At 47.6% G+C, this 26133-nt stretch overlaps 1 protein-coding gene across 1 annotated transcript in view; it reads right to left on the bottom strand.

The window, feature by feature from the left end:
* LOC126529204 (organic cation transporter protein-like) overlaps positions 1-24186 on the bottom strand; it is a 45287-nt gene extending 21101 nt beyond the window's left edge. The window contains exons 1-4 of the mRNA XM_050176801.3: positions 22653-24186; positions 7362-7462; positions 2587-2741; positions 218-386 (exon numbers count right to left, since the gene is read on the bottom strand). Of these exons, the coding sequence (XP_050032758.1) occupies positions 218-386; positions 2587-2741; positions 7362-7462; positions 22653-23030 (803 nt within the window). The 5' untranslated portion in view covers positions 23031-24186. The remainder of the gene's footprint in view (positions 1-217; positions 387-2586; positions 2742-7361; positions 7463-22652) is intronic.
* Positions 24187-26133: the final 1947 nt, after the last annotated feature.

Below are 26133 nucleotides of genomic sequence, written 5' to 3'. Positions count from 1 at the left end.
CAAGGGGACGCGATAGGTGAGAGAGAGGGATAAAAAAAAACTACACACACACGCACGTACGCACAAACTGTTTCTGTGGGCACTGTCACGCAGTCCGGTGAGCAAAAGCATTAGTGTCAGCTGCACTATGAGCACCATCCACCTGACCTTTCTATCGCGAGTCCTTTCAGTCGCAGTTTTACGCGATGGGCATTGAATTGATTTTTTTTTTACTTACCAAGACCAAACGACGAAGAACAGGAGGGGCACGCTGATGGCGCCCTGCAGGGACCTCCAGTCTTGCAGTAGCCACGCGAAGCCCGGGAGCATGATGATGCCGATGGCGAAGCCGACGCTGAAAGCTACGGCCGTGGTCGTCCGCTTCTGAGGACCGATCACCTCCATCACTGAAAACACCGGATTTGCGATCGTTTAACGTGGCGCGCACACGCGACGTGGCCAAATTCTTGCAAATGAGCAGTCGTCCCCTTTTGCGTGCGCGATTTTTTCAGCGTCCGGAGTTGTCGACCTTTCTGCGCGAAATTTCTCCCGCGGCGAGAACGGGAGACCGGCGACAACCAGGCTGGCGAGGCACTGTGGTCTGCCTGCTCATTAACATGTCGTTGCGGTTCCCATATAATAATGCAATCAATCATCAGAAAGATTTACAAGAACAGTTTCTCATATTTGTTCCTCTTATCGCTGAAGCGAAGTAGACGAATCTACGCCGGCAATCATCGGGCGTTTCTCTCATTTGTTCGCCGCGATCAGTGGATATGGAACGAGAGCGCGTCCTCATCTGCAGTTGCCGCAGTTTCGAAAACACTCGGTACGAAATCGATCCCCGTCCATGGTCTTAAGAGGAAGCTTTAGCTCGGGTGCTCCTATCTAAATACATGTAAAAGGCGAATTCGTTTTTCTCGGCAACCACTGCACCAAAGTTGACGAGGTTTGTTGCATTTAAAAGAAAAACTTGAAATCTGGTGACTGCTGCTTTCGAATTTTTGAGTTAGGTCGTCAATTTTTTCTTAAAAAATTTCAAGAAACGAAACTATCAAGTTTACAATTCTGTATCTCAACAACGAAAAAGGATAATACAATTCTGTGAATTGAATCTAATAGTACATCTAAAGCGGACAAAATTGATACGTTACACATGAATATCAAATATTTAGTAATGTGGAAATACAGCTTTTGCAGAACCCTTGTAATCAACGTAACAAATTCACGTAAGATGTAAAGTGACATATCGAATTTGTCCGCTTTGAATAATCTAAAGGATGCCGTTTACAGAACCGCGCTATCTGTTCTTGATGCAGAGCTATGAATTTGTAAACTTCGTACTTCTATTTTTTTTTTCAAACGGTCGAATATTTGAAAATCGCTTTAACAAAATTCAGGCCCGAAATCAAAATTTCGCTTGCAGCAGTCACCGGAATTTAACTTTCTCTCTCATATGCAACAAATTTCATTAAGATCGGTCCTGTGGTTATCTCAGGAAAACGTTTTTGCGTTTTACATGTATTTGAATAGGCCGCGTCGGAGTTGGGCCCGAGCTAAAGCTTCCTCTTAAAAGAGATGGTCAAGAGCCCTATTTTCCTGTACTACATGCAAAGTGGCTGGATATACTACTTAAACGGAGATGGCGCACCTAGCACGTCGAATGAGTGCCTGCAATGGCGCTTACGAGGCAGACTAACATCATCCCAAAAATCTATGCGACCAGCATAGATTCTTCTGCCAACAGCTCTGTTTCAGCAACTCTTACGATGAGCTCTCAGTACCAGCCGCTCTTCTTCTGGCTCTTCTAGGGTTATGAAACAAGCTGACGTTTCATTGTTCAATCGGTTCCAGGCAACACGTTTTTCTTTTTGTACCTTTTACAATCTCGATCTCAGTGATGGGTTCTCGCCACACAATTGCTTCGTTGATCATTACACGCCACCCCCCCACCCCCTAAAACACTTAGGTCACCGTCTCGACGACGTCAAGCTACAATCTACGTTGATAAATAAGTGTAGTTCCTCTAACAGACCTAATTTGCGTGTCTACTGATTAGCTTGTTTGCTCGCTTCATTGGTCAGTCAGTTAGTCGGTCGGTCATTTGGCTGGTTGGCTGGCTGGCTGCCTAACTAGCTTGCTTGTTTCTTAGATAGCTATCGTTAGTTTGGTTCATTGGCCTTTGAACAGTATACACTTAAGAAGACGGGGAGTCCATATCTACGGTTTTTCTTATGAAATAACCATTGCGTTAGCCCACTTGTGTTTTTCTTGGCTGACATTGAGCGCTTGCGTATGCAGGTGAAGGGAGCTCAGAAGTAAGCCTGGGAGCATTGGTGAGGGTGGGAAGCGCAAGGTCCGACAGCGTTAAGCAGAAGGACCAACAGCATTATGCAGAAGTTCCGACAGCGTTAAGCAGAAGTTCCGACAGCATTAAGCAGAAGTTCCGACCGCGTTAAGCGGAAGTTCCGACCGCGTTAAGCAGACGTTCCGACAGCATTAAGCAGAAGTTCCGACAGCGTTAAGAAGAAGTTCCAACAGTGTTCTCTCGCACGACCACCACCAGGAGCTCACGTCAACGCGGGAGAAACTTGGAAGCGGACTCACGGAGGCAAAAAGATGCGGTCTGTCCCAGTCCCAAGCCGAGGCCCAGAAGGCCCCTGAAGAGCAGCAGAAGCGAGAACCACGGGGACACCGCGACGCAGACGCTGCCAACGAGGCTGGTCACGTAGCCAGCGATCACCATGGGTCGTCGTCCGAGCCTACAGAACGGCGGCAAACCAAAACTTCCCCTTAGACAAGAGCACTTCAACGATTTTAGAGGGCACGTTTTCACAAGGTGCTTGTACGGGCTGGCTCGTAATTATAAGATTTCAAGCACTAGTGTGCGAAACGACGGCAAGAAATCAGGGAGGTCACGAAAGTTCACATTGCAACCTAACAGCTCACATTTCTCTTGGTGGCGCGAATGGAGTTTTTGGTAAGTCACAGGTGAAAAAAGAAGAAAAGCACGAGTATAGTGGTAGCCAAAACGTTCACTAAGAAAAATACAAAACGTCGACGAAACTTCACAGCTGGAAGCTGAAAAACGCAAGGATAAGAAATAAAATGAACCTTAAAGCAAAGTATATTCTTTTTCTACATAAAGGTGTGTGCCTGTGTTCTTGTTAGTGGTGTTGTTGTGTGCGTGAATTTGTTCGTGAGTTCCCATTGTATGCAAGTATGGGTGTGCAACTACGGTACCTTTGGGAGAAATGCGCGACGACGGGCTAGTATGTTCAGCAAGGATTGTCACAATAAAGAAATGTCAGAAAAAACAAAACAGAATTGTATCTACAGAATGCGTTTGCTTGTTTCCCGAGAAGGCCCTCATATACGATGACTCACTTGGGGTACACGCCCGTTAACTTTGACATTGTCCAAACGTTTATTCGTAATGTGTCTATTAGCGGAGCATTCGCGCGAGACCCTCATTTATTTATTTATTAATAATTTTTATTTATAGATACTGCGATCTGAAATCAGATGATAGCCGGGTGGGTATACGTAGAAATATGCCAGCATGTAAACACATACGAAATTCATCAGATATGCAGGCATTTTCAAACATTGGTGAAGAATACATGACATACAAGCAAATAAACCACACAAATTCACAACATTTGCAAGCATTTTTCACACAAAGTTATAAGCAATTCTGGGTAACAATATCAGAATTAAGATTACTCCAGTCTGCTATTGTCCTAGGAAAAAAAGAATATTTGAAACAGTTATTCCGCGCGTTCGTGGGTGCTATTGATAAAGCATGCCTTCGTCTCGTGTTATAACCTGATGAGTATGTAAAGAACTTGGAAGTGTTAACCTTCCAATGGCCGTTTACAAGTTGAAAGAGGAACTTTAATCAACAGATACGGTTGCGCACAGTCACCGGGGGTAATCGACTGTGTCTTACGAGCTCACCAACAGACGCACGGCCGTATGAATTAAAAACAAACCTAATTACCTTATGCTTTACACGTTCCAGTTTTTTAATATTGGTTAAAGTGAATGGGTCCCAAATAATTACGATGTATTCAAACAACGGACGAATGTAGGAATTGTACGCCTGTAAACGAACACTGGACGTAGATGATTTCAGTGAGCACCTCAAGAAAAACCGTTTAGGCAAAGAATTTGCAACAACAGCATCTATGTGCTTCGTCCAGGAAAGCTCATTGGTTATCCACAGGCCCAAATATTTGTACTCTCTTACCCCTGATAGAGATACGTTGTCAATATTATACGCAAATTGAAGAGGTTCTTTCTTATGTGTGATTCTCATAAAAACAGTTTTTTTCAATATTAATAGACATTTGCCATTGTTCGCACCAAGCAGTGACTTTTGCCAGGTCATTATTTAGACGCACCTGATCATGAACAGAATATATCTTTTCATGCAAAATACAGTTATCTGCGTAAAGTTTCACGGAAAATGAAAGTTCTGCGACTGTGTCATTTATAAATAACTGAAATAAAAGTGGTCCCAAAACGGATCCCTGGGGGACTCCAGACGCAACCTCTGCATTGTTAGAAATATTGTTTAACGTGACGAATTGGTGTCTGTTAGTAAGACAGGCTCTAATCCAAGTAAGAATCTGTTCATTTTTTATATAATGCCCTAATTTATGAATTAATTTGTTATGTGACACCTTGTCAAATGCTTTACGAAAATCTATGTACACAATATCTGTTTGCTTCCCTTCATTAATCGCCTGTACGAGATCGTGAACAGTCTCAACTAATTGAGTACATGTAGAAAATATATGTCTGAAACCATGTTGGACATCTGTAAGTGCCTTGTGCTCTTCTAAGAAACCTAATATACGTTTATGAATTATATGCTCTAAACTTTTGCGTGGTGTAGATGTAAGAGATACTGGTCGGTAATTCTCTATGTGTGTTTTTTCCCGGATTTATGTGAAGGTGGGATTTCGACCGTCCTCCAGTCCTCCGGCAAGGAACAATCGCGTAAAGATCTGGTGAATACGACATACAGGTACTTAGCACACCATTCCGCATAACGCTTAAAAAACGCATTTGGTATATCATCTGGTCCTAGTAACTATTTAGTATCAACGTTCAATAGCAAATTAAAAACGCCGCTCTAGGAAATAACAACGTCAGATATAACAGGAAGCGATATGGAAAAGTTGGGAAGGCAACCCTTATCTTTGGTAAATACCGACTGGAAGAATTTGTTAAAAGCAGAACAAACGACAGTCTCGTCACTTACACGTTTGCCGTCTATCATGAACCCACTGGCGGAAGAAGATTTAGGCGTGATTTGGAGCCAGAATCACTCGGGAGGCGTTTTAATAAACGAAGGCAGGGTCGTCCTGTTATATTTTTCTTTGTCGCAAATTATTTTCTGTTTTAGTTGTTCTGAAGTGCCTTCTACAATAAATTTTAAAGTTACATTTGTTCTTGATTTCGCTTTCAACCTTTTAAGCCTTCGCTGTAAGCGTAACGTCGCACGACCAATCCATGGGTTACGGTGCACAGATTTTGCAATTTTGGGAGCGAAACGGCGGATACAATCAGAGACAATTCTCCTAAAGGAAATCCATAAGTCATTTATATTGCAAGTGCTGTTTCTGAAGTCATCGAAGTAGAATGCAAGCATATCCGGAATATATTCATCATCAGCACGAGAAAAACTGGGAAACAAAGGAACACCGTCTTTTGCGACCAGTGTAGACATTTGAAAAGTTCAACAGGGCAGCTTTGTGATCAGAAATGCCGTTTGTGACTTCACAGGTTATCGCTTTTCGGATGGCGCCACTTACAAAAAATAAGTCTAGAATTGAGCCTACGACTCCCTGTACTCTCGTGAAATTATTTACCATTTGCAGTAAGTCAAACGTGAATACAATATCAAAGATCCTCTTATCAATACTGAGAGCAGAATGCAATGAAATGGTGTGCCAATCAATGTTTGTCAAATTAAAGTCCCCTGCCAGTAGTATTCTGTCATATGATTTTACATGGCAGTGCATATATTCCCTTAAGTTTTCTAGTGCCGCAACAGAAGAACTTGGAGGCCTATAATAAACGCCAAGGATGAAGCGGACCTTGTTGATGTATGCTTTCCAAAAGACAGCTTCACTATCTTGCGCATCGGGCATACTAAAAAGTTGTATTGATGATTTGTACAAAATGTCCACTCCTCCACCTCTTCTGTTGCGGTCACCCCTGAATACCTTATAGCCCTTAGGAACAAACTCACTGTCAAATATTTCACTGGTAGTAAGCATGGCAACGTCTGCGTCATGCGAGAACAGCATGCTCTCAAGTTTTGCAGCTTTATTGACGACGCTATACGACAGTTTATGTTTAAGATTTTGAATGCAGGACTGGTCTCTTTGAGGTGTCATTTACGGTTCTTCGGGATTTTATATCGTTTGTTTTGTGCATTATCCCATCCAAACATATCACCGTTAATGCTTAACTTATCAAAAACCAGGTTAACGTTAGCACCATTATCCTTTTCGTGTGATGCGCTTTCCCATGATTTCTTTCTGACATCACGAATTCTTTTCGAGTAGTCTTCGCTGATTGAATATTCTGAACCTTTCCATTTCGGCAGTGCCTTCATTATTAAAGTCTTATCTCGGTAGTCATGTAGATTTATGATGACAGGACGATTCCTGCTTGATTTCCTACCTATTCGATGGCATCTTTGCTTGCTCTTTATCGTAACTACAAGTTTTTCGCTAAGAAGGTCCTTTGTTATTTTGTCCGTATGTTTCGTCTCTGTTTCCCTTTCCTCTTCTTTTATGCCGTAAATAAGTAAGCTATTTCTACGCCTTCTATTTTCCAAGTAGTCGGTTTTAATTAACAGGTGTGACACAGTGGCTTCCAGTTTATGATTAGTTGACCTCATATGCTCTACTTCTGCTTTTACGGTGTTGATAGTAGCCACCACATCTTCCAAATTTTTTATTATCTCGGTCCAACCATCTATTTTTTCCTCAAAAGAGCCCTGTTTTGCAAGAATGTCACTGACCGTTTACCCCCGTATCAGCGTCATTCCCCCCTTTCGTGACGTACTCCACGCCCGTTGCTTTGACATGCACTAACCCAGTAATGCTGTCGCAATCTGAGAGGGAAGGCTCTGCGCAGTTATCCCTCTTGTCTTCGCCACGATGGGAAGGCTTAACGCTGTGGACTGATTCTGCGACGATCACTTTCGGCGACACTATCGGCTCGGCCTTCAAGCGCGCGCTGATTGGCTGCTTCAGCCACACCGGATTAGATGATTGGCTGGTTGAGCACTACGTCACGCGAAGGCGATAGTACCACCGAAAGTGATCGTCGCAATGCGTCCCCTCGAGAATACTAACCTGTCTCCCAGTGACGACACCAGCGTGCCGACGAGCATTCCGCTCATGGTGGCCGTCTGCACCAGGCTTCTCGTCCATGCTCGATCACACACCAGGTCCCACTGCATTTAAAATTCAGCCATCACTCGATACATTGCTAAAACTCTGTACACCACAATCAATTCACCCCACCTTAAGAGGAAGCCTTAACTCGGGGCCTACCTCTGATATCCTTATTCAAATACATGCGAAACGCTGAAACACCTATATGAGAAAACCGCTCGCACCATTTGAGTGAAATTTGTGGAAGATGAGAGAGAATGGTTAATTCTAGTGACTATAGAAAGCGAAATTTTAATTTAGGGCCTCAATTCGTTAAGCTCCCCAAAATCAATCACAATTCATTAATATGCACCTAAATATCCATGCAACCTAACAAAAGTGACATCTTACACAGCGCTCTGAAATATACAGTAACTTCTGCAAACCCCTCGTAAGCATTTTAACATTGTCACGTAAGCTTAAAGCTGTATCTCACTCTCCTTCACCTGGGATTAAAAGATGCAGCTTACAAAACTGCGTTATCTGTCTTTTGTACCGAGTTTTGTAAATTTTGGGCCGTTTTTTTTTTTTTTGCCACGCCACTTTTTAACAATTACAGTAAACACTTTAAGGCCCCAAATTAAAGTTCTGCTACATAGCTTCACTAGAATTAAGTTTATCTCTTAAGTGCAACGACTTTCCGGGAAATCAGTCCAGCACTTCTCTCGTAAAAGGATTTCTGCGCTTTACGGGTATTTCCATGGGGAAATCAGAATTCGCCCCGACCTAAAGCTTCCTCGACAATGAAAACTCTAACTTCTATCTAAATATATGGAACGGAGAAATCGTTTTTCTCGGCAACCACTGAATCCAATTTAAAAGAAAATAATTACACGTGGTCACTGTTCGAAGCAGATCTTTAACTTAACCTGTGGACTTTCTTAATAAAAAATGTTGGGAAGTGGAGATTTACAAATGAACAAACTATAGAGTTGACAACTCCGTAACTGAGCAATATATAAATATATCAGAATTGCGTAAACTGCACATCATAACGCGCCTATACAACACAGAAAATACATGTATTGTGCACCGCTCTGGAAATTACCACTACTATGTGAGTATAACCGCTCCAAAGCCCATGTAAACGTCGTGGTGAATTAACTTAAGCTGTAAATTTGCATATCAGTTTTGTCCGCTTTAGCAGATCTAGCGGTTGCAGTTTACGGAACTGCGATATATGTTTTTGGTTCACAGTTACCAACTTGCAAAACTCGTGGTTTCATTGTTTGTTTGTTTGTTCGTCTGTTTGTTTGTTTGTTTGTTTGTTTACTCATCGATTTTCGCAAACAATTTCAAGCAATAAATTAAAATTATGTTTCCTGCAGTCACTCGAATATATCTATCACTCAAACGCAGCAAATTTCTTTCGGATCAGTCCACCGGCTGTCCCATAAAAGAATTTCTGCGTTTTACGTGTATTTGAAAAGACAAATTGTAGTTGGCTATTTCATACCCTCGCTGTGGAGCCCATTAATGAATGGGGTCGAGAACATACGAATGTGCAGCTCGCATCAACATGTCATTTCTAGGCTATAAGTGTTGCATTATATTTATTGAAAATGTTTTAAGCGCAGACGACTACCATCACCAAGTAAACATGCGCTTCAACGTCCCGTAAAACAGTTCACTGCACTCCAGTCCAGGAGTTTCACTTACCCGGAGAGAGTGAAATGAACAGAAGTATCGAGAGCGAAAGAAAAAGCAATGTTTTCTCGAAGTAAACTCAAGGCAACCCTAATGGTGAACAGCAGTACTTGCAAGGAGAAGGAGGAGGAGGAAAAGGAAGGAAGGAAAGATAAGGAGGTCAACCAGACGTACGTGCAGTTTGCTACCTTAAACAGGGGAAGGGATTCAGTAATTGCAAGAATGTACCACGTACAAGCGTCGTACCACAAAGCTGAACGCATACACCATACACCAGCGACAAAAAAAAACGTATATGCGCAAGACGTCGTAAATGTTAACATTGAAACTAGGCACCAATAATTGCCGTCTCATGACTCCTTTTGAGAGAATGCAGTCCATCAATGACGACTTTTTCCACCGGAAAGGTCTTCTAGTGGAATACGGCCCCCGATCAGGGCAAGTTTGGATGGCGAGCAATCGCTGTCGCGGCTGATCACGGTCGCTTCAACAAGTCCGACGCATTATAAGAGCGCAGATATTTCTTCCTACTTCCGCGTGTGGAGAACATAGCTGACTGTGGAGCACATATACTGCAGAAACAGCTACCGTATAGGCTCGCGTAAGGGCCGCATTGTTTTGCACAATTTTACGAGATCCGGCCCTGAGACGGGGCAATACCTTTTGGTCAAAATGGAGTTGGCGCAGCCGGCGACTTGTGCATAACGGATCCAGTCAATCAAAGCTCAACGTGTAGCTCTCGCCATCTGGTAGCGGCATGTGGAAGTACGCGGGGGGCGAAAATTTGCCGATGCTCGCGCGCGACATCGGTGCACAGGACGCGATTGCTTCGCTGTCAGAATTTTTTTCTCAAAATTTTGGGCTACCAAGGTGGGGGAGCAGCCCTAAGTGCGGCTCTTAGACGAGTCTATACAGTATTAGGGTCAATTCACTGAAGCGTTTTCTGTGGAAGCGTGTTCTCCAAGAAACTCCAAGGTGCCATCCTATTTCTTACTTTTTCTGCGCAAACTCATTCTGAACACATTCTGTGCGACTGTGCTGAATATAATTTTCAGAGACAGTCCCTGGCGTCTGTTCTAGCGCACCTTGACAATAGACCGATGTCAGTTGAAACGATTTTCACATGTCGCCGACAGAATATACCGCAGCTGAAGGCGACGAAGGGAGTACTTCGGTTTTTGAAAGAGACGTGCTTGGACAAGCGGTGTTAAGAATGGCCGTACGGGCCAGCTTTCAGCCCGCTGCACGTGTTCCAAGCCCACCAGACGGGGCGCCCTTCAGAGAACTGCGAAGAGCCGGCAGCCACGTGGCGCGCGATCAACTCAGGAAATTGGTACTTGGCCGAGCCATCCGGTACGGAGCAGAGTTCCACGAAGCCCTCTGACGTCGGCACTGAAAGCTGGGCGGTACCGAGAACTGTCCGGCCTTTTCACCTGTGTGTGCGTGCAACACGAACATTTCCGTCCACGGGGCCCTCGAACGTGTCAGCCTTTGTGTGTGTAGGATCGAACGTGTGTGCCTTTGTGTGTGTGGGCCGTACTGCGGGGCGGCGGCAAGTTTACAATGACTGGACGAGCGTTTCCGTCCACTGGGACTCCGTCCATGGGGACCTCGAAGAGTGACGTCGAACGATGACGTCGAACTATGACGTCAAGCGGAGAGCTTATAAGCAGCGTTTGCCGGCTGCTAGGGCGTGCTCGTGTCGTGCTCGTTGTCGGGATCAGAGTGCTCTGTCATGCTCGAAATGTAGTAGTGAGCTGTGTGCTCGTAAACTGTTTGCTGTATGTTAGTTTTGCGGGCTCCATATGGGAGTCGCGCTAGACTGCCAATGTATCCTGCTTAAACTGTTAATATGTAAATAAATCCTGTTCACCGAGTTCCTCTCTGCGACCTTCAACTCCTTCAAATGGTGGCAGCGGCGAATTAGTCCTACGACTCTTACATCTGGTCGACAGCTGTAGGATCGTCCGACAAATCTTACAGCGGCTGCGACAGTGATGTCACGTACCACGCAAGAGTGACGGACTGTAACTGACGATGTGTGTGCTGTGCTATGTGCTCTCTCTCTCTCTCTCTCCTCCCCAACTTTCATCCCCCCCATCCCGCTCCCATATGGAGGGTAGCAAACCGGTTGAGCTATACTGGTTAACCTCCCTGCCTTTCCTTCTCAACTTTTTCCTCCGTTCCTTCCTTCTGCACAAACTCACTGTGGCATACATGGCAATGATCGAGCAGACGCCGCTGCCCGATCTGCCCATGACAGCGTCAACTGCTTTGCCACTCCTCTTTCGAGAGCTGACGCAACGAAAAAACTTTCCGCACTTGCGCGTGACTTGACATTAGCTCAATAGAATTCATCCGAGTTCACAAGTGCACACCTTCATACCCTGGACCCTAATTTATAGCTCCGCATTCCTCCCGAGCTTCCACGACGTGACTGCACCCTTCTAGTCCGTCTGTGGCTTGGAGTAGCACTTTCAAATGCGCACTCTTTTTTTATCGGAATGGCCAACAGCCCACTTTGTGACTTCTGCGGGTGCAATGAAGCAATCGCGCACCTTCTTTGTAAGTGCTGTCGTTTCAACCCGCAAAGAGCAAACCTCTCAGCCACCCTAGACAAACTGGACAAGCGCCCAATGACAGAAAACAAGATGCTTGGAAACTGGCCTACGCGAACATCAGCGCCATCCGCTATGAAGGCGCTGCTGCGGTACTTAAAGGATACGGCACCTTCTGACCAATTGTTACTACAACTTGTGACGTAGGATTGTATGGTGACACTACGTAACCCACAAACGACTTTGTGGGCTGCGTGACATTTCCCACAGAAACAGCTTGTGTCTACTTGCGTGTGTGTGTAGGTTTCTTTTTATCCTTCTCTCTCTCACCTATCGCATCCCCTCACCCCTCCCCCAGTACATTGTAGCCAACTGGAGAGAATCTCTGGTTAACCTCCTTGTCTTTCCTTTGCCTCTCTCTCTCTCTCTCTTCTGCAAGAAGAAACATTATAGATTTTACTTCTTTCTAGTTAGCAGCACTCGGCTAAAAAGCATGTGCCGCGTAGGGAATTTTTAGCCTCCATTGTAAACGATTCATATTTGTCACATCGGCTAAAACTTACCTTGAAGAGATATCTCAGTGGCACTTGAGCTACTAGCCAATGTCTACCAAATGGCAGGGCGCCTGCTTCCCACTTGACATTGCCATGTCCCGAGGCAATGTTCAAGCTCATATTTTGGCATTCGCCGTGCACTCTGTCTTCCGCGGCTTTAGAACAGATCGTTTTCATTTCTTCTAGTCACTTGTTCGCGGGTGGCCTTCTCGTGGTTTATCATTGTGTTGCGGGTACCCTATTTATGGCACGAGATGATTACAAGGATGCAATGTATACGTGGAGTGAATGGGCTTGTCGCCTGTCAGTAGTACACGTGTGCGTATCTTTGATACTCCATTTGTTGATGCTCTTGCATCCACGTGATTATTTATGTGACTAAACCTGGTATAGAGTTGTGATAGGTGACTGTTGAGAAACTGCAGTCCAACGGTTGTTCAATAAATAACATCTGGTGTTATAACCAGAAATACCATGCGGCATCTTGCATTCATTGCAAGATGTTAAACAAAGCGTCGCTTCGCACATTTATAATCACATCGAATCTGCCACCTTTTTTTGCCACAATCAACATGGTTTTGAGACGCAGTTACTCGGCGTTACAACAGACATCCACTTTAATATGAACAGCTCCTTTCATACTGACTCCTTATTTATTACTTTTCTAAAGTGTTCGACAATTTGCAACATTTCCACTTCATTTGTAAACATTCTACGCTTAAATGAGACTCCCGTATTTTGTTATGACTACGCAACTTTTTTTTCTAATCGCCAGAAATTTACCTCTGACAATGACTTTGATTCTTTCCCACCTGAGGGAAGAAGAAGACCACGGAGTGCGGGTGTGCTTCGTGTCGGCTCCTCTATTATCCTATTTTTGGTGCATTATCGAACTTCTCGTGGTAATTCTTCTTACCAGCGATCGGGGGAACCTTCAGGAGTCCCCCGACACCAAGTTTCGCCAGGTGGGCCCATTTTCTGGCCGATAAGCAGCGCCTTTTGTCCCGCCATGCAGGCAGGGCAAGCTAAGCACAGCTTATCCACGTAGGCCACCATTGCCCGGCCGCCGCGGCGGCGAGGCGTGCCAAGCCTAACGTGTCGCCAGACCTCATTGGAGCTCCCAGTTTCCGACGGCAAAGTGCCAGGCCTTTCCTGACGTTAAATGGAAGTTGTCCAGGTAGAAGGAACAGAGATTAGGCCGGAAGATTTCGGCGAGGGAGCGGGTTGGTGCGATGTCAGGAGAAAGAAACAGGCCGGCGGTGCGACCGAGTCGGGGCATAACCAACATGTGCACATGCAGCGGCGGACGGTAGCCACGTCGACTATACGGTAGTCACCACAGCACAGTACAAAAGGAAGTACACCCGTCAAGTGCAGCAGATTGCCTTGGCGAGCCGAATGCCAGAGTTACCGCATGACGTTTACAAAATCGTCCTACGACCCCGAGGCGGTTTCAACGTGCGCGATTACGGGACGTATCGCATTTACTGCTGCCTACGTAACGCGGCGGGTGTAGGCAGAGAAGCGGCCGGGAAAGATAGCATCTGCCTCAACGCTAAACAGAACGTCGTGGTGCTCAGCACGCCGTCTGAAGACAGAGCCAAACGCTGCGGAACCATTAGCAAGCTTTGCATCGGAGACCGAGAGTTCGAGGCGAACGCCTATCAAGCCCTCCCGGAGAACACTTCCAAGGGCCTGATTAGGAACATTTCAAAGACCGAGAGCACGGCAGAGGTCATCGCTGATCTAGTGACGCAGCGCAACCCCGGAGTGCTCCACGCCAAGCGCATGGGCAGCACGGACAACATAATCGTTTTGTTCGACGGATTCCACATACCGAGATAGGTATATTATGAACCTATGCTCGTTAGATGCTCCCTCTACAGGAAGCAAATCGACGTGTGCTACGAGTGCGGAAGGCTGAGACACCGCGCCGACGTGTGCCCAAATCCCAACGACAAGGTTTGCCGTGGATGCGGACGCAACAATCCGTCGCCTGACCATCGATGCGAGCTGCGGTGTCGACTGTGCGGCAAGGGACACTTCACGGGAGACCGCAGGTGCAAGGCGAGATACAAGACCCCATACATAGTCAAGCGTCGCCAACTAGAGCGAAAAAGACAAGAAGAGGAAGAAGCAGCCACAGCGTATGGCAGCGGTTACAACAGCAGCAGCGACTGTCATGGCAACGCCGGCTACTACCTCAATTTTCCAGAGATAGACCGTCATTCAGTCACCGACAACCGAAGAGGACGCTCGACTAGCCGCGGCGGGAAGGGCGACGCGGGAAAATCCCGATCCCGCTCTCGCAACCAGGCACAGAGGCCGAGAAGCACGTCGATGACGCGCGGTGGCGCCGGTCTGGGCATCGCAGCTGTCGGCCACTTCAGCAGCAGCATCCGTGGCAGCAACAACAAGGTCACAGGAGCACTGGGCAACAGGTGAGCTGAGCGGCTGTCGCCGCTTCTCCCGGCGGCAGCGGTGGGAACGAGCTCGAGCGAGCGATAGAGCGAGTACTACGACAACGCCTGGAACCATTAGAATCGATTATTGCCGAGCTTAAACGCGAAAATGCGCTCTTTAGAGAGGAAAATTTCAAATTGAAAGGCGGGGCTCCACAACCGCAGCAACCACAGCAACGTCAAACGACGATGCCGCCGTCCTCGGCGCCTCGATCACCGACTCCATCATGGCCTGAGCCGGCCGGGATGGACACGGAGGACGAGGGCAACTCGGTGGAGACGGCGGATGAACGCGATGATCGTCCAGTTACCGCGAAAAGGATCGCACTAGATCCCGCAAGACCCGACACCAAACAGCAATGCGGCCGTTAAGAGAAACTACAGAAACGAGTAGACAGCATCGAGAAGAGCCTCGAGGAAAGTTTTACAAAACAGACGGTACATATGAACGAAATGTTCAATAACGCGGTAGCTAAGCTATCTGGACAAATAACACAAATGTTCGCCGCGCAGTTGGCGCGCATAGACGACATAGAAGCGAGGCTGCCGCCAGCTGCAGGCAGACCAATCAGAACGATGAGCAAGCCGTACGCTAGACAGCAACAACGCAATCAGCAGCAGCAAAACACGCTCACTGACGTAGAGACGCCACCGCAGCTGCAACCGCAGCAGCAACCAAGTCGCCTCGATGGCGACGGGTTAAATTAAACACAAGCATAACCATGGCTACACACGCAACGAAGCACACTAACACTGGGAAACAACAATACATAATCTGGCAGTGGAACTGCCGGGGCTACAGGAGGAAGTGGGGTAATCTCCAGCAATTCATATGCAGCCGCGAGACGGAACCAGACGTGATCCTTTTACAGGAGACAAACCATCCGGTTAGACTAGCTGGCTACAAAGCCATAGACGTGACCGCGACGGAGAACAGGAAAAGAAGGAAACGGGCTACACCCCACGTGGCGAGTGGCGCGGGGCTGGGGGCGATGGTGGAGCGCCGGCCGTCTCCCCCGTCACGCCCGTCGCCGGTCGCCGCCGTCCTCCTTCGACGTAACGTCACTGTGGCGCAGCGAGAACTTCCCTGCGTAAAGATACCTCACGTGATCGTAGAATTATTTCCTAAGAGCGGCCGAGGACTCTTCGTCCTTAACGTGTACAGTAAACCCTCGCTGCAGCACCTTCGGGGACCTGCTGCGGGGCGCGCGCGCGGCTTCCGGCGGTGAGGCTCTACTTGTTGCGGGCGATTTTAACGTGCCTCACGGAGCCTGGGGCTACACCCGAAAAACACCCAAGGGCATACACCTTTGGGAAGACTCGCAAGACCAAAGGCTTGAACTGATCGCGAATCCCGCCGATCCTACACGCAGAGGGAACAGCGTGAGTGCCGACACGCTACCAGACCTTGTGTTTGTTTCGAATGTAACCACAGCGCACTGGCAAAATACGCAGGAAGACTTGGGGAGTGACCACGCGCTGGTCGATATCACGATAGGCACGGGCCCGAGCGGTCGTGGGACTAACCCTCAAGGCAAAGGCCGTAAGCTCTAACTCGTGAAGTGGGACACGTTCCGCAAGAAACGAGAAGAAGCGGGACGAGGCGACGAGCCGATTACGGACACAGGCGAGTGGACCGAGACGCTCAGAAGGGACGTAGACGCAGCAACGAGCGACGTTCCGCCCAAGGCGAACCTCGAAATAATTGGCAGCAGGCTCCTACACATGTGGGACGCAAAGCGAGCCCTCCTAGAGAGATGGAAATGCCAAAGACATAATAAGCCTTTGCGCAAACGCATACCACAGTTATACAGAGACATCGAAGAACACGCACTCCAGGTATGCAGGACACAATGGGAAGACACGTGCAACGGCCTCGAGAAGCAGATGACCGGGGCGAGCGCTTGGCGCCTCTTTAGACTCCTGTTAGATCCGGAGGAGGCTCGGGCCGCTCAAGGCCACAAGACTCGTAGGCTAGTAAGAGATTATAAAGGCGATAACTTCCTCGACGCAATACGTGACCGTTAGTTTAAGAAGGCCGAAAGCATCCAGCACGCCGAATACGATGGCGTCGCAAACGAGAAACTGGACACGGAATTTAGCGAATCAGAAATTCGGATAGTCCTGTTCGAACTAAACGCCCGATCGGCGCCCGGCCCGGCTTGGGTTACCAACAAGACTCTCCGCAACCTAGACGACGAGTCAATCTCCCGACTCGCGGCCTACGTCAACGAGTGCTGGCGAGGGGGTTCCCTTACCGAAGCGTGGAAACGGGCCCACGTTATCATGATTCCAATACCCGGCAAGCAAGTTAGGCTCGATAATCTTAGACCGACTTCGCTTACGTCTTGCGTCGGCAAAGTCATGGAACACGCAGTTCTCACCCGCGTGACCGACTTTCTCGAAGACTATGACGCGTTCGCGCACACCATGCATTAGAGATTTCCTCGCGAGCAGGCGCGCATGCGTCGTCGTCGGCGACGAGGAATCGCCGGAATTTGAGACGGGTGCGTGCGGCACACGCAAGGATCCGTCATACCACCATTTCGTTTTAATTTAGTTCTACTCGGTCTACCCGAGAAATTAACAGAAATAGAAAGATTACATCACAGTCTTTACGCGGATGACATCACCCTCTGGGTTCCCGGGGGAGGACGTGACGGTCACGTCGAGCGAACGCTACAGGCAGCAGTAGATGCGGTTCAGAATTACTTGCGTGGAACGGGCCTCGAGTGCTCGGCTACTAAGTCCGAACTCTTACTCTACAAGCCCACAAGGAGAAGTCGTAAAACTCTGCGCGACGAGGAACCGGAATACGCCAAAATACGCATTATATTGGCAGATGGTACTCCCGTACCGCACGTGGACGAAATTAGAATCCCGGGGTTACACCTGCAGGCAAATGGCCATAACGGAGAGACGGTGCGAAGACTTCGTCGTTCCGTAGATGACACGATCCGACTCTTGCGTCGCATCACGTATAGACGCAATGGTATGCGTAAAGAGTGCGCGATCCGTCTAGTGCAGGCGTACACGATAAGCCGCATAACGTATGTTGCCCCTACCTGAAGTGGATAGGGTCCAAAAAAAAAACAGTCGAGTGCATGATACGAAAGGCTTTCAAGAGGGCGGTCGGCGTTCCGCTCAATGCGAGCACCGACAAGTTTGTGGAGCTCGGACTTCACACCTCATTTGACGAGTTAATCGAGGCGCACGACGTTGCGCAATACGAACGGTTATCGAAGTCAAAGACAGGTCGATGCATCCTCGAGTCGCTCGGCATCACGTACCACACTCAGCATGGAGAAAAGACGGCGGCTGCGGCCTCGGTCCACGACCGCCTGATCAACCCGCCGCTTCCCAAGAACATGCACCCGAAGCACCACGCCGGGAGACGCAACAAACGAGCAAGCGACCTTCAGAAGAAGTTTATTGACAGCAACGAGGCGGTGTGCGTAGACGCTGAGCGGAATGGAGGAGGGAGAAGCGCACACCCGATCGCGGTTGTAGACCGCATGGGTAAGTGTCTCGCGAGCGCCACAGTGACCACGGGACACACGGAGGCGGCCGAAGAAGCCGCGATAGCCCTAGCACCCGCCGCGGTGCCGAACGCTGCGATCGTGATCAGTGACTCGCAGGAGGCAATCCGCGGCTTCGGGCTCGGTCGCGTCTCGCGGGAAGCGGCCCGCATACTCCAAATTTCTGACGACGGCGACTCGTCATCGCCCTCGCAACCCCAAAATTCTACGGTCTTCCTCCTCTGGACCCCGGCACACACCGATGTCCCGCTCGCGGGCAACGAGGCGGCCCATGCCACGGCTCGAGGTCTCACACGCCGAGCCGCTGCTAATTATGTGGCCGCCGCCTCCGCCCCCGAGAGCGGAGCATCGGATCTGCCGGATCGGGACACTACGACAGAAATGCAGCAACAAGAAACACAGTGGGCGTGGGGCGATCGCCGAACCACGTTCAGAGACCTCACCCAACACGACAGACTCGAAAGACGCACATTCCCGCCACCGCACGATAAATTGAACAGGAATGAGGCCGTCACTTTACGCTTACTCCAGACACACACCTACCCTAGCCCCGCTGTCCTACATCACTGCTACCCGCCGTGGTTGCGCAGTGGCTATGGTGTTGGGCTACTGAGCACGAGGTCGCGGGATCGAATCCCGGCCATGGTGGCCGCATTTCGATGGGGGCAAAATACGAAAACACCCGTGTACTTAGATTTAGGCGCACGTTAAAGAACCCCAGGTGGTCGAAATTTCCGGAGTCCCCCACTACGGCGTGCCTCATAATCAGAAAGTGGTTTTGGCACGTAAAACCCCATCATTAAAAAAATTTATTACATCACTGCTACCCAGGTTTATATCCAACAGATGCCTGTAAAGTTTGCGGACAGCGAGCAACGCTGCGACACATGCTCTGGGAATGTGCCGGCAACAACGGTAATCGAACCAGCTCCGTTCGCGACGCGTCCATAACCGCGGCCGTTGCCTGAGTACGGGAAGGCTCGAGCTCGCTTCTTGCCGACGCCGCCCTGGATGCGGGAGCCGCCGGCGACCTTCTCCGTAGGCGTCGCCGTCGCTGGGAGGCGGCTCTCAAAAGTTCAGAGCTGGCAGGCCAGCTCTGGGCCGTCCGGCAAGCCGAAGATGCCGCCCGAGTCCACCCCAACTTCGAGCCGCCGCGTGAGGCCACCCCAACAAAAACTGCCGGACTATTCTCTAATAAAGTTTCTTCTTCCCACCTGACGTAACTACTGCCGTCCCACAAGGCAGCGTCCTCGGGCCTTCGCTATCTTTAATCCACATTAAAGATTTTCCCAGCAACATACCTTCTTGCATAGAAATACATTCGCCGACGATTTCATAATGTATCGTCCGATAAATAACAGCGATGATCATCCAGCGCTCCAACGAGACATTGAACTTCTTAATGTATGATGTAATACGTGGCTCATGACTCTAACGGTAAAAAAGGCTGAAAAAAAATTTTCGCTCGTAAACCTATCACATCGCAGTTTTTTCTGCCTCACTAACAACAGCCTTGTACCCCCCACTACACAACACAAGAACCTAGGCGTGCAACTCACACCGAATTTATCATGGTCTGAGCACATTACGTGCAACTCTGCCAACCCGTACAAGTCATTAGCATTTTTGTTGCCTGGAACTCGCGCTGTGCGCCTTCTGCCTTGCGTAAAGTGGCCTATGTAAATTTCGTTCGACACTCATTTTGAGTGCGCCTCTCCAGTATGGTCACCACATAAAAATAATATACCTTATTGAAATGTTGAAAAATAATTCAAATTAGGGCGAGTCTTGTGTATATATCTATATATGTTATCAAAACAAAAAAGTAATAATAAGTACCTTATTTCTTATAATTATAGCGTTCAGTCAAGCACAACTGAAATGAAAATTGAACTATCGTTACAATCCTTGAACACTCGTCGCGGTAATTTTTTGCCTATCGTTATTACATAAAGTCAGTCGCTGTGATCGTTCATTCCTACAATGATTGAAACGTCACGTCTTCAAATCGCTCCGCGATTAAACAACTTCAGCTGTGTCCGTCTATATGGTGTGACACGGGCGGGTAACTTTTCACCACAGTCATCTTCTATCCGCCTCTAGAATAGCTTCTACAATGAAGTTGTTTCACTCACGAATCATGACTCATTCAGTAATGACCTAGCCATACACTTTCTTGCTCCGAACCGGTTGTTCTTGTTTTTTTTTGTTTTTGTTTTTTTTTTACAAACTGTGAGCGCATATATACTTGCTTGTAATTCCGATGACGCGTCATTTTGACCTTTTCCAGTATGTCTATCTTGCTTCTCTTCCATTGTTTTTATTAACACCGTGCGAAGTGTCAGTAATATGTGCCAGTAATATGTCATTGTCCTCTTTCAACTGCCATCTTTGCTTTTTCTTGTTGTTTTCATTACATTATTTCACAGGCAGTGGAAACCGTTTACTTAAAGGTGATCTGGTAATGCCCGTAGCGATAATTTTCCTTTTCGAGTGCTTTAGGTTTCTGCCTTGCGCTGTTGCTTTTTTTTTGTTCATCGCTTGTCATGCCATATTATTGTAGATTGCGTGATTGCACTTTTATTTGCTAATCTTTTGTACCAGAAATGTCATCAAGTGTTGAAGTGCACCCACACACTTCCCGCACTCAATGCCTGTCTGGAAGCGTGTGAGGAATTCCTAAATACATAAAAAAATGATGGAGTTTTACGCGCCGAAACTTCGAACTGATTATGAGGCACGACGTAGGAGGGCACTTCCTCATTTATTGTGACGACCTCGATTTCTGTGACGCTTAATGTGCACCCAAAACACGGTTCACGCGGTGTTCTTGCATTCCGCCCCCACTGGAACGCGGGTTCGGGATCGAACCGACGACCTTCCGCTCATCAGTTCAAACCATAGCCACTGGGTTATCACGGCAGCTGTCTTGGTATGTCGTTCACTCACATTAAAAGAAACGTTAAATAAACACATTAAATAAACATATGTGCGAAATGAGCACAATGTGAAAGATGGACATTTATACAGTTTAATACGATATGTAGTTTTTCGTGAAGGACGCGGTCTAATGCGTCTTTCCGATGTAGAAAAAAGAATAATGTCTTCCTTACCGGGAGCATCGAGAGTCGAAGCAATATCGCGCACTGTGGTTACGTCGCAAAAGGATGGATAGGTGCGTTAGTTCGTCATGCATTATTATAAAAACTTACAGCGCTGTAAGTATACAGGAAATAGAAAAGAAACGCACACCACACGTGCTGACTCCCTTTTGTAGACATTTTTTTCCATACGTGCATTTAAACATCAGTTGTGAGTGAGCGCATGGGGTGTGTGTAGCGCCTCTCTACGTCCTCTGTGTTTAACCCGCTCTAAGTTTCTAAATTAATGTTGTTACGTCATCACACTTACTGAATGCGTCTACTGTATAGTACGCTCGCACTCGTGATATACGTGTGCGCGCGCACTCTCCAACGTCAATGTTAACCTCTTGTAAATACACCATCTCGTGCCATCATTGATTATATACAATCTTCGTGTGTTTATATCCCGCTAATACTGCGGATCAGGTGAGAATTTGTTCATGTCCTCGCAGTTGGCTGACTAGCAATGTATATGTCGTATGCCACGTAGATTCGGAAGGTTTATTGAGACTTATTCCAGCCCTGTATATAGCGCACAGCACTTAAAGAAGCTGTACTATTGTATCGCCACGATGATATTCTGTTTCTCTCGTGCAATGCAATACTGTGATCGTTATGTGTAGAATTCAATTTTTTATCTGAACAAGTATCTTCGCGTATTTTCAAAGCTGGCCGACTTTGGCATCATCGCATCACCAGTACGCGGGTACTTTTTCAAGTTGCTGATAGTCTGCGCACACTTCCGCCATCTGCAGAGACGAATAAGGCGCGGCGGCCATGAAGCATATAGCCGGCTTCTGGTCCACATGGATTGTCAGTTAGGCATTGGAATATCCACACCGATTGTTGATTATGACTCGTCCTTTCTTATCTTTCATTGTTGCAGAAACGCGCTATGACTAATAAAACAACAGTGATACATGTATAATGGCCGGGCCTGTCGGCAATAAGTTTGCAGCTGAATATACAAGTAGAGAACATAGACAGACACAACTCTAACTCTCAGCTGAAGGTTTTAAAAAGTGCACTACGGTATTTCACGTTTCTACCCCACACGATCCTTTCGCTTCGTGCTCCTGTCTTTGAATGTATTTGCTACATGTAGCGCTATTTTAAAATAAAATCTTCATCTTAGAATGGAGCTATGTGTTTTAATGTCTACCTTCTCGTATGTACTATATCGCGCTGAAAAAATAAAACAAAAAAGTGCACTACATACATCAGCAAGGGTTCGAAAATCTACACTGAGATCTGTGATTCGTGTTGGCAAAGCGAACGCGCAAAAGTCTTTTCGCATGCGTACTCACCTCTTGCACCAGGGAACTTCGGTAGTAGCTCCGACCGTACTCCCAGCTGTCGCAGCGCACCGTAACGTTACCGAACTCTGGAATGCCTTCGCCGGACAACTCGAAGTCAAACATCCGGCAACGACCACTGTGAAGCGACGACGAGTATGCGCCAAAGGTCCAGTTCGACGACAGCACCAGCGATTTCCACTGCTCGGACGTCACGTTCGCGGCCAGGCTGTCCGGCCTCGCGCACCAATATTCGACCGCTGGCAGGAAGAAGCTGTAGATGACCAAATGCAGGCCGTTGGGAATTCCTCTGAGAAGACAGAACAGGTAGACGTTCCTCTGGAACTTGCCGTAGTCTCCGATGACATTCGTGACGTCAATCTCGGACATCTTGGAGCACCGCCGTCTCGCCGACCTCTCGACCCTGTATATAATCAAACTGACGCTTGCATTTCCACCACTGCCTTGAACAGCAGGCAGTGGAACGTTCACCTATGAGTTCCCTGCGTTTGCTCTAAGGTACGGTGCTTGGTTCCTCAAAGGCACAACAAGGCACAACAGGAGCTCGCGCCGCCAGGGAAGCTGCTTGCAGGAAACGAGTCGCCGCCGAGTTCAGCACGTGTAGACAAGGTGCGGGGCGCACACTTGCCCTGCGCAATCACTCAAGCGCGTTATCGGCACGAGTTGCTCCGAAAAGACGTCTAGGCGCTGTTTCTTCCTCCGCAGATTTCTCGTGTCAATGTTTCCATTCGTTTGAAGAAGAAAAGAAAATAATAACGGAAGCGCGTGCTCGAAGTTACAATACTGTACCAATCTTCTAACTGTTGTTTTCATAAACACTCAAAGACGAGTGATCCGTGATCGTTTCTTTCGAAAACGATATAGAAACAAACGAAAAAAAAATCTCCTTTTCACGTGAGCTTCTCAAACGGATGTGGACGACGTGCCCCTGTTTATTTTTTTTTTTGGTCACAGCAAAATGCAAGTGTGAGCTACAGCTTAAGGCCCATCTGTGTCTATTCTAAGGATCTCACAAACCACACAGCTCTTCTGCCTCCGGTTTTTCGTTGTCCTGTTCTCTGCATATGAGAGTACGAGCACTTTTGTTATGTTCCCGACTCCCACTCGGGCTCGATCATATTTTTGTTCTCCTGCGCCTGACAGCGCGAAGCCAAGCAGAATAATGTCGCAAACGTTCCTCACCAGAAATTGCCGTAAAGTGGTTCACTAGCCGGTTCTCTTTCCCTCGTCACGTCAAATACTGTCGGAAGTTGAGAACGTAGGAACACAACCGACCAGTCAGGTGCCCATCTCAAACAAAACAGCACCTTGAGAACACGGTGCGATCCAAAAGGAAAAGAAAAGGGCTTTCTCTGAAGTCACTGTCTCACCATCCAGGGTTGGCTTTTCCGATTACAAATGACCGCACAGGTATGAAGAAATCAGCTTGTCCCGTGTCCTTTATCACGTCTCTTTGTTTCGATCTAGGACTTTAACAGAAATTTCTTGTGCATCGGCCTTCTCATCACCTGGCCACTCATTGGTCAATCCCGCAGCGCGCAGGCATCGTATAAGCTCATGGCCTGCTGTATGGCCTCGTCGCATCTTATCTCGATTAAGTTATGGCACTGTTCCGCGAAGCCACGTGGACGGTTGCTTTCATTTAGGATGCCCAGGCCATTTTATTTGTATTTTTTCATCCGCGTTCCCACGTCATCGTCCAGACGTGCTGCACGGCCGTATCTCTGCGAGGCTCAGAAGTTCAAGGCTCTGACCCAGTGTAGACTTGGTTGACATTCACGCAAGGTTACCTGCGTGCACGTAGTAGCTAATGTTAAGGAGTCGGTCCGCTTTCGGCTGCCAGACTCTTGTCTGCTGGTCTACAACGTTAAAAAATTCCTGTGCAGGAAAAGTGTGCGGGGAGCAATCGATGACCTTTAATTCAGCGATTCAACTGAATCTTCATTTTGTTTTTTTCAGACATAATTTTTACCGCTAAAACTCGCAAGAATGACTGTCCTCTACGAGTTATTGTAACCGAAAAAGGGACTTGGCCGATATCTCTCGCTATGTTTCTGCTGAGTAAGCTTAATGTAGTAAATATTGACGAACCTTGTCTGGTAAGAGGCTCGGACGCTGTCATCGGCTTTTTAAAAGGAAACGATAAGGGTGTGGGGGTTTTTTCTATCGATGTCTTCCCTCCCACATGATGAGATGCTAAGATGTGTAGAAAGTTGCACTGACAACTCTGGATGGATAACATTCAAGAACGAGACAGGAATAGCGGTTAGTGGGTTTTTAGAATTGTTGTCATTTTATCCTAAGTCTACCTTTGCCTCTCGGGAGAAAAGCCAGTCCATTCAAGAAATGGAAATTTGCATAGGTTGATGTCATGCGCCTATACTCAATGATATTTACCTCACGGTAAAGCACCTGCACGGAAAGCGGCGGATTGCCCAGTTTTTGGAAAGCATTAGCAAGCTCTTGTCTTTCTGAGGCATATCGTGGACAGCGGCACAGTAGGTGGTTGATATTTTCTTCGGTGCCGCAGACCTCGCATGCTGCACTGTCGGTCACTCCAATTAATGTAGAGTGTGCCTTTGTGAAGACAACTCATAACCAAAAGCGACAGAGAAGCGTAGCTTCACGTCGAGGAAGTCGAGGAAGTTTAACTGATTCAGTCGTGTAAGTCTTAAGTTTGGCGATTTCCTCTCGGTCAGTGAGTGACTGCGTGCCAGGTGTCGAAGCTGCCTTGCGTCGTTTGTCCTCGAAAGCGGAATTGGAACGCCCTGCTCTTCTGATGATGATGTGTCCCACAAACTGAAGAGGGTAGGACAACGCACTGGTATTGCGGTTGTTTTTTTCCGCTCCGGAAAAACTAGCAAAGCTTCGCAAGTTTACTTCACAAGCCAGACGCGGCCGTTGTACTGTGAAACACAGGAAGGGTTTAGGGCGCTGCATAACTGGCTTGGTGTACGGAATTCCTCTCTCTTGTGGAAAAAAGTACGTTGGACAGACAGGAAGGGGCTTAAATGAGCGCCTCAGGGAGCAACATAACAATGTCTACAACCCGGTTCAGGGCCATCGGGGTATTCATTGCCGCGACCACGGGTGTAAGCCCTACTTGGAAAAGAGCGAAGTGCTGGCTCAACATAGTTTACAGCTGACACGTTAAATCACTGAGGCAGATTTCATTAGGCAGATTGATAGCTCGTGCGTCAGTTCTCCTTTGATTGCACTTCCATCTCGGTAAATGGCGTGTCTTGACAGGGTTTGAATGGCAAGCATTCCGCGTGCTCAGTGGGCCCGTGGCTATCACTATCAGCATTGCAAATGATGATCCAGCTATTTTGCCTATCATTCACATATTTCGCATAATATCACCCTACATATTGTTCCTTCATGTCTTCATGAGTAAACTGTCGTAAGTGAACGCTGTGTGCGTGTCGCTCTCTCGTGTCCCTGTCTTTTTTGCCCTGTGTCCTTTCTTCAA

This window comes from Dermacentor andersoni, chromosome 8 (assembly GCF_023375885.2).
Source record: "Dermacentor andersoni chromosome 8, qqDerAnde1_hic_scaffold, whole genome shotgun sequence".
In the NCBI taxonomy this organism is placed as follows: Eukaryota; Metazoa; Arthropoda; class Arachnida; order Ixodida; family Ixodidae; genus Dermacentor; species Dermacentor andersoni.
This window is presented reverse-complemented; position numbering and strand designations above follow the sequence as displayed.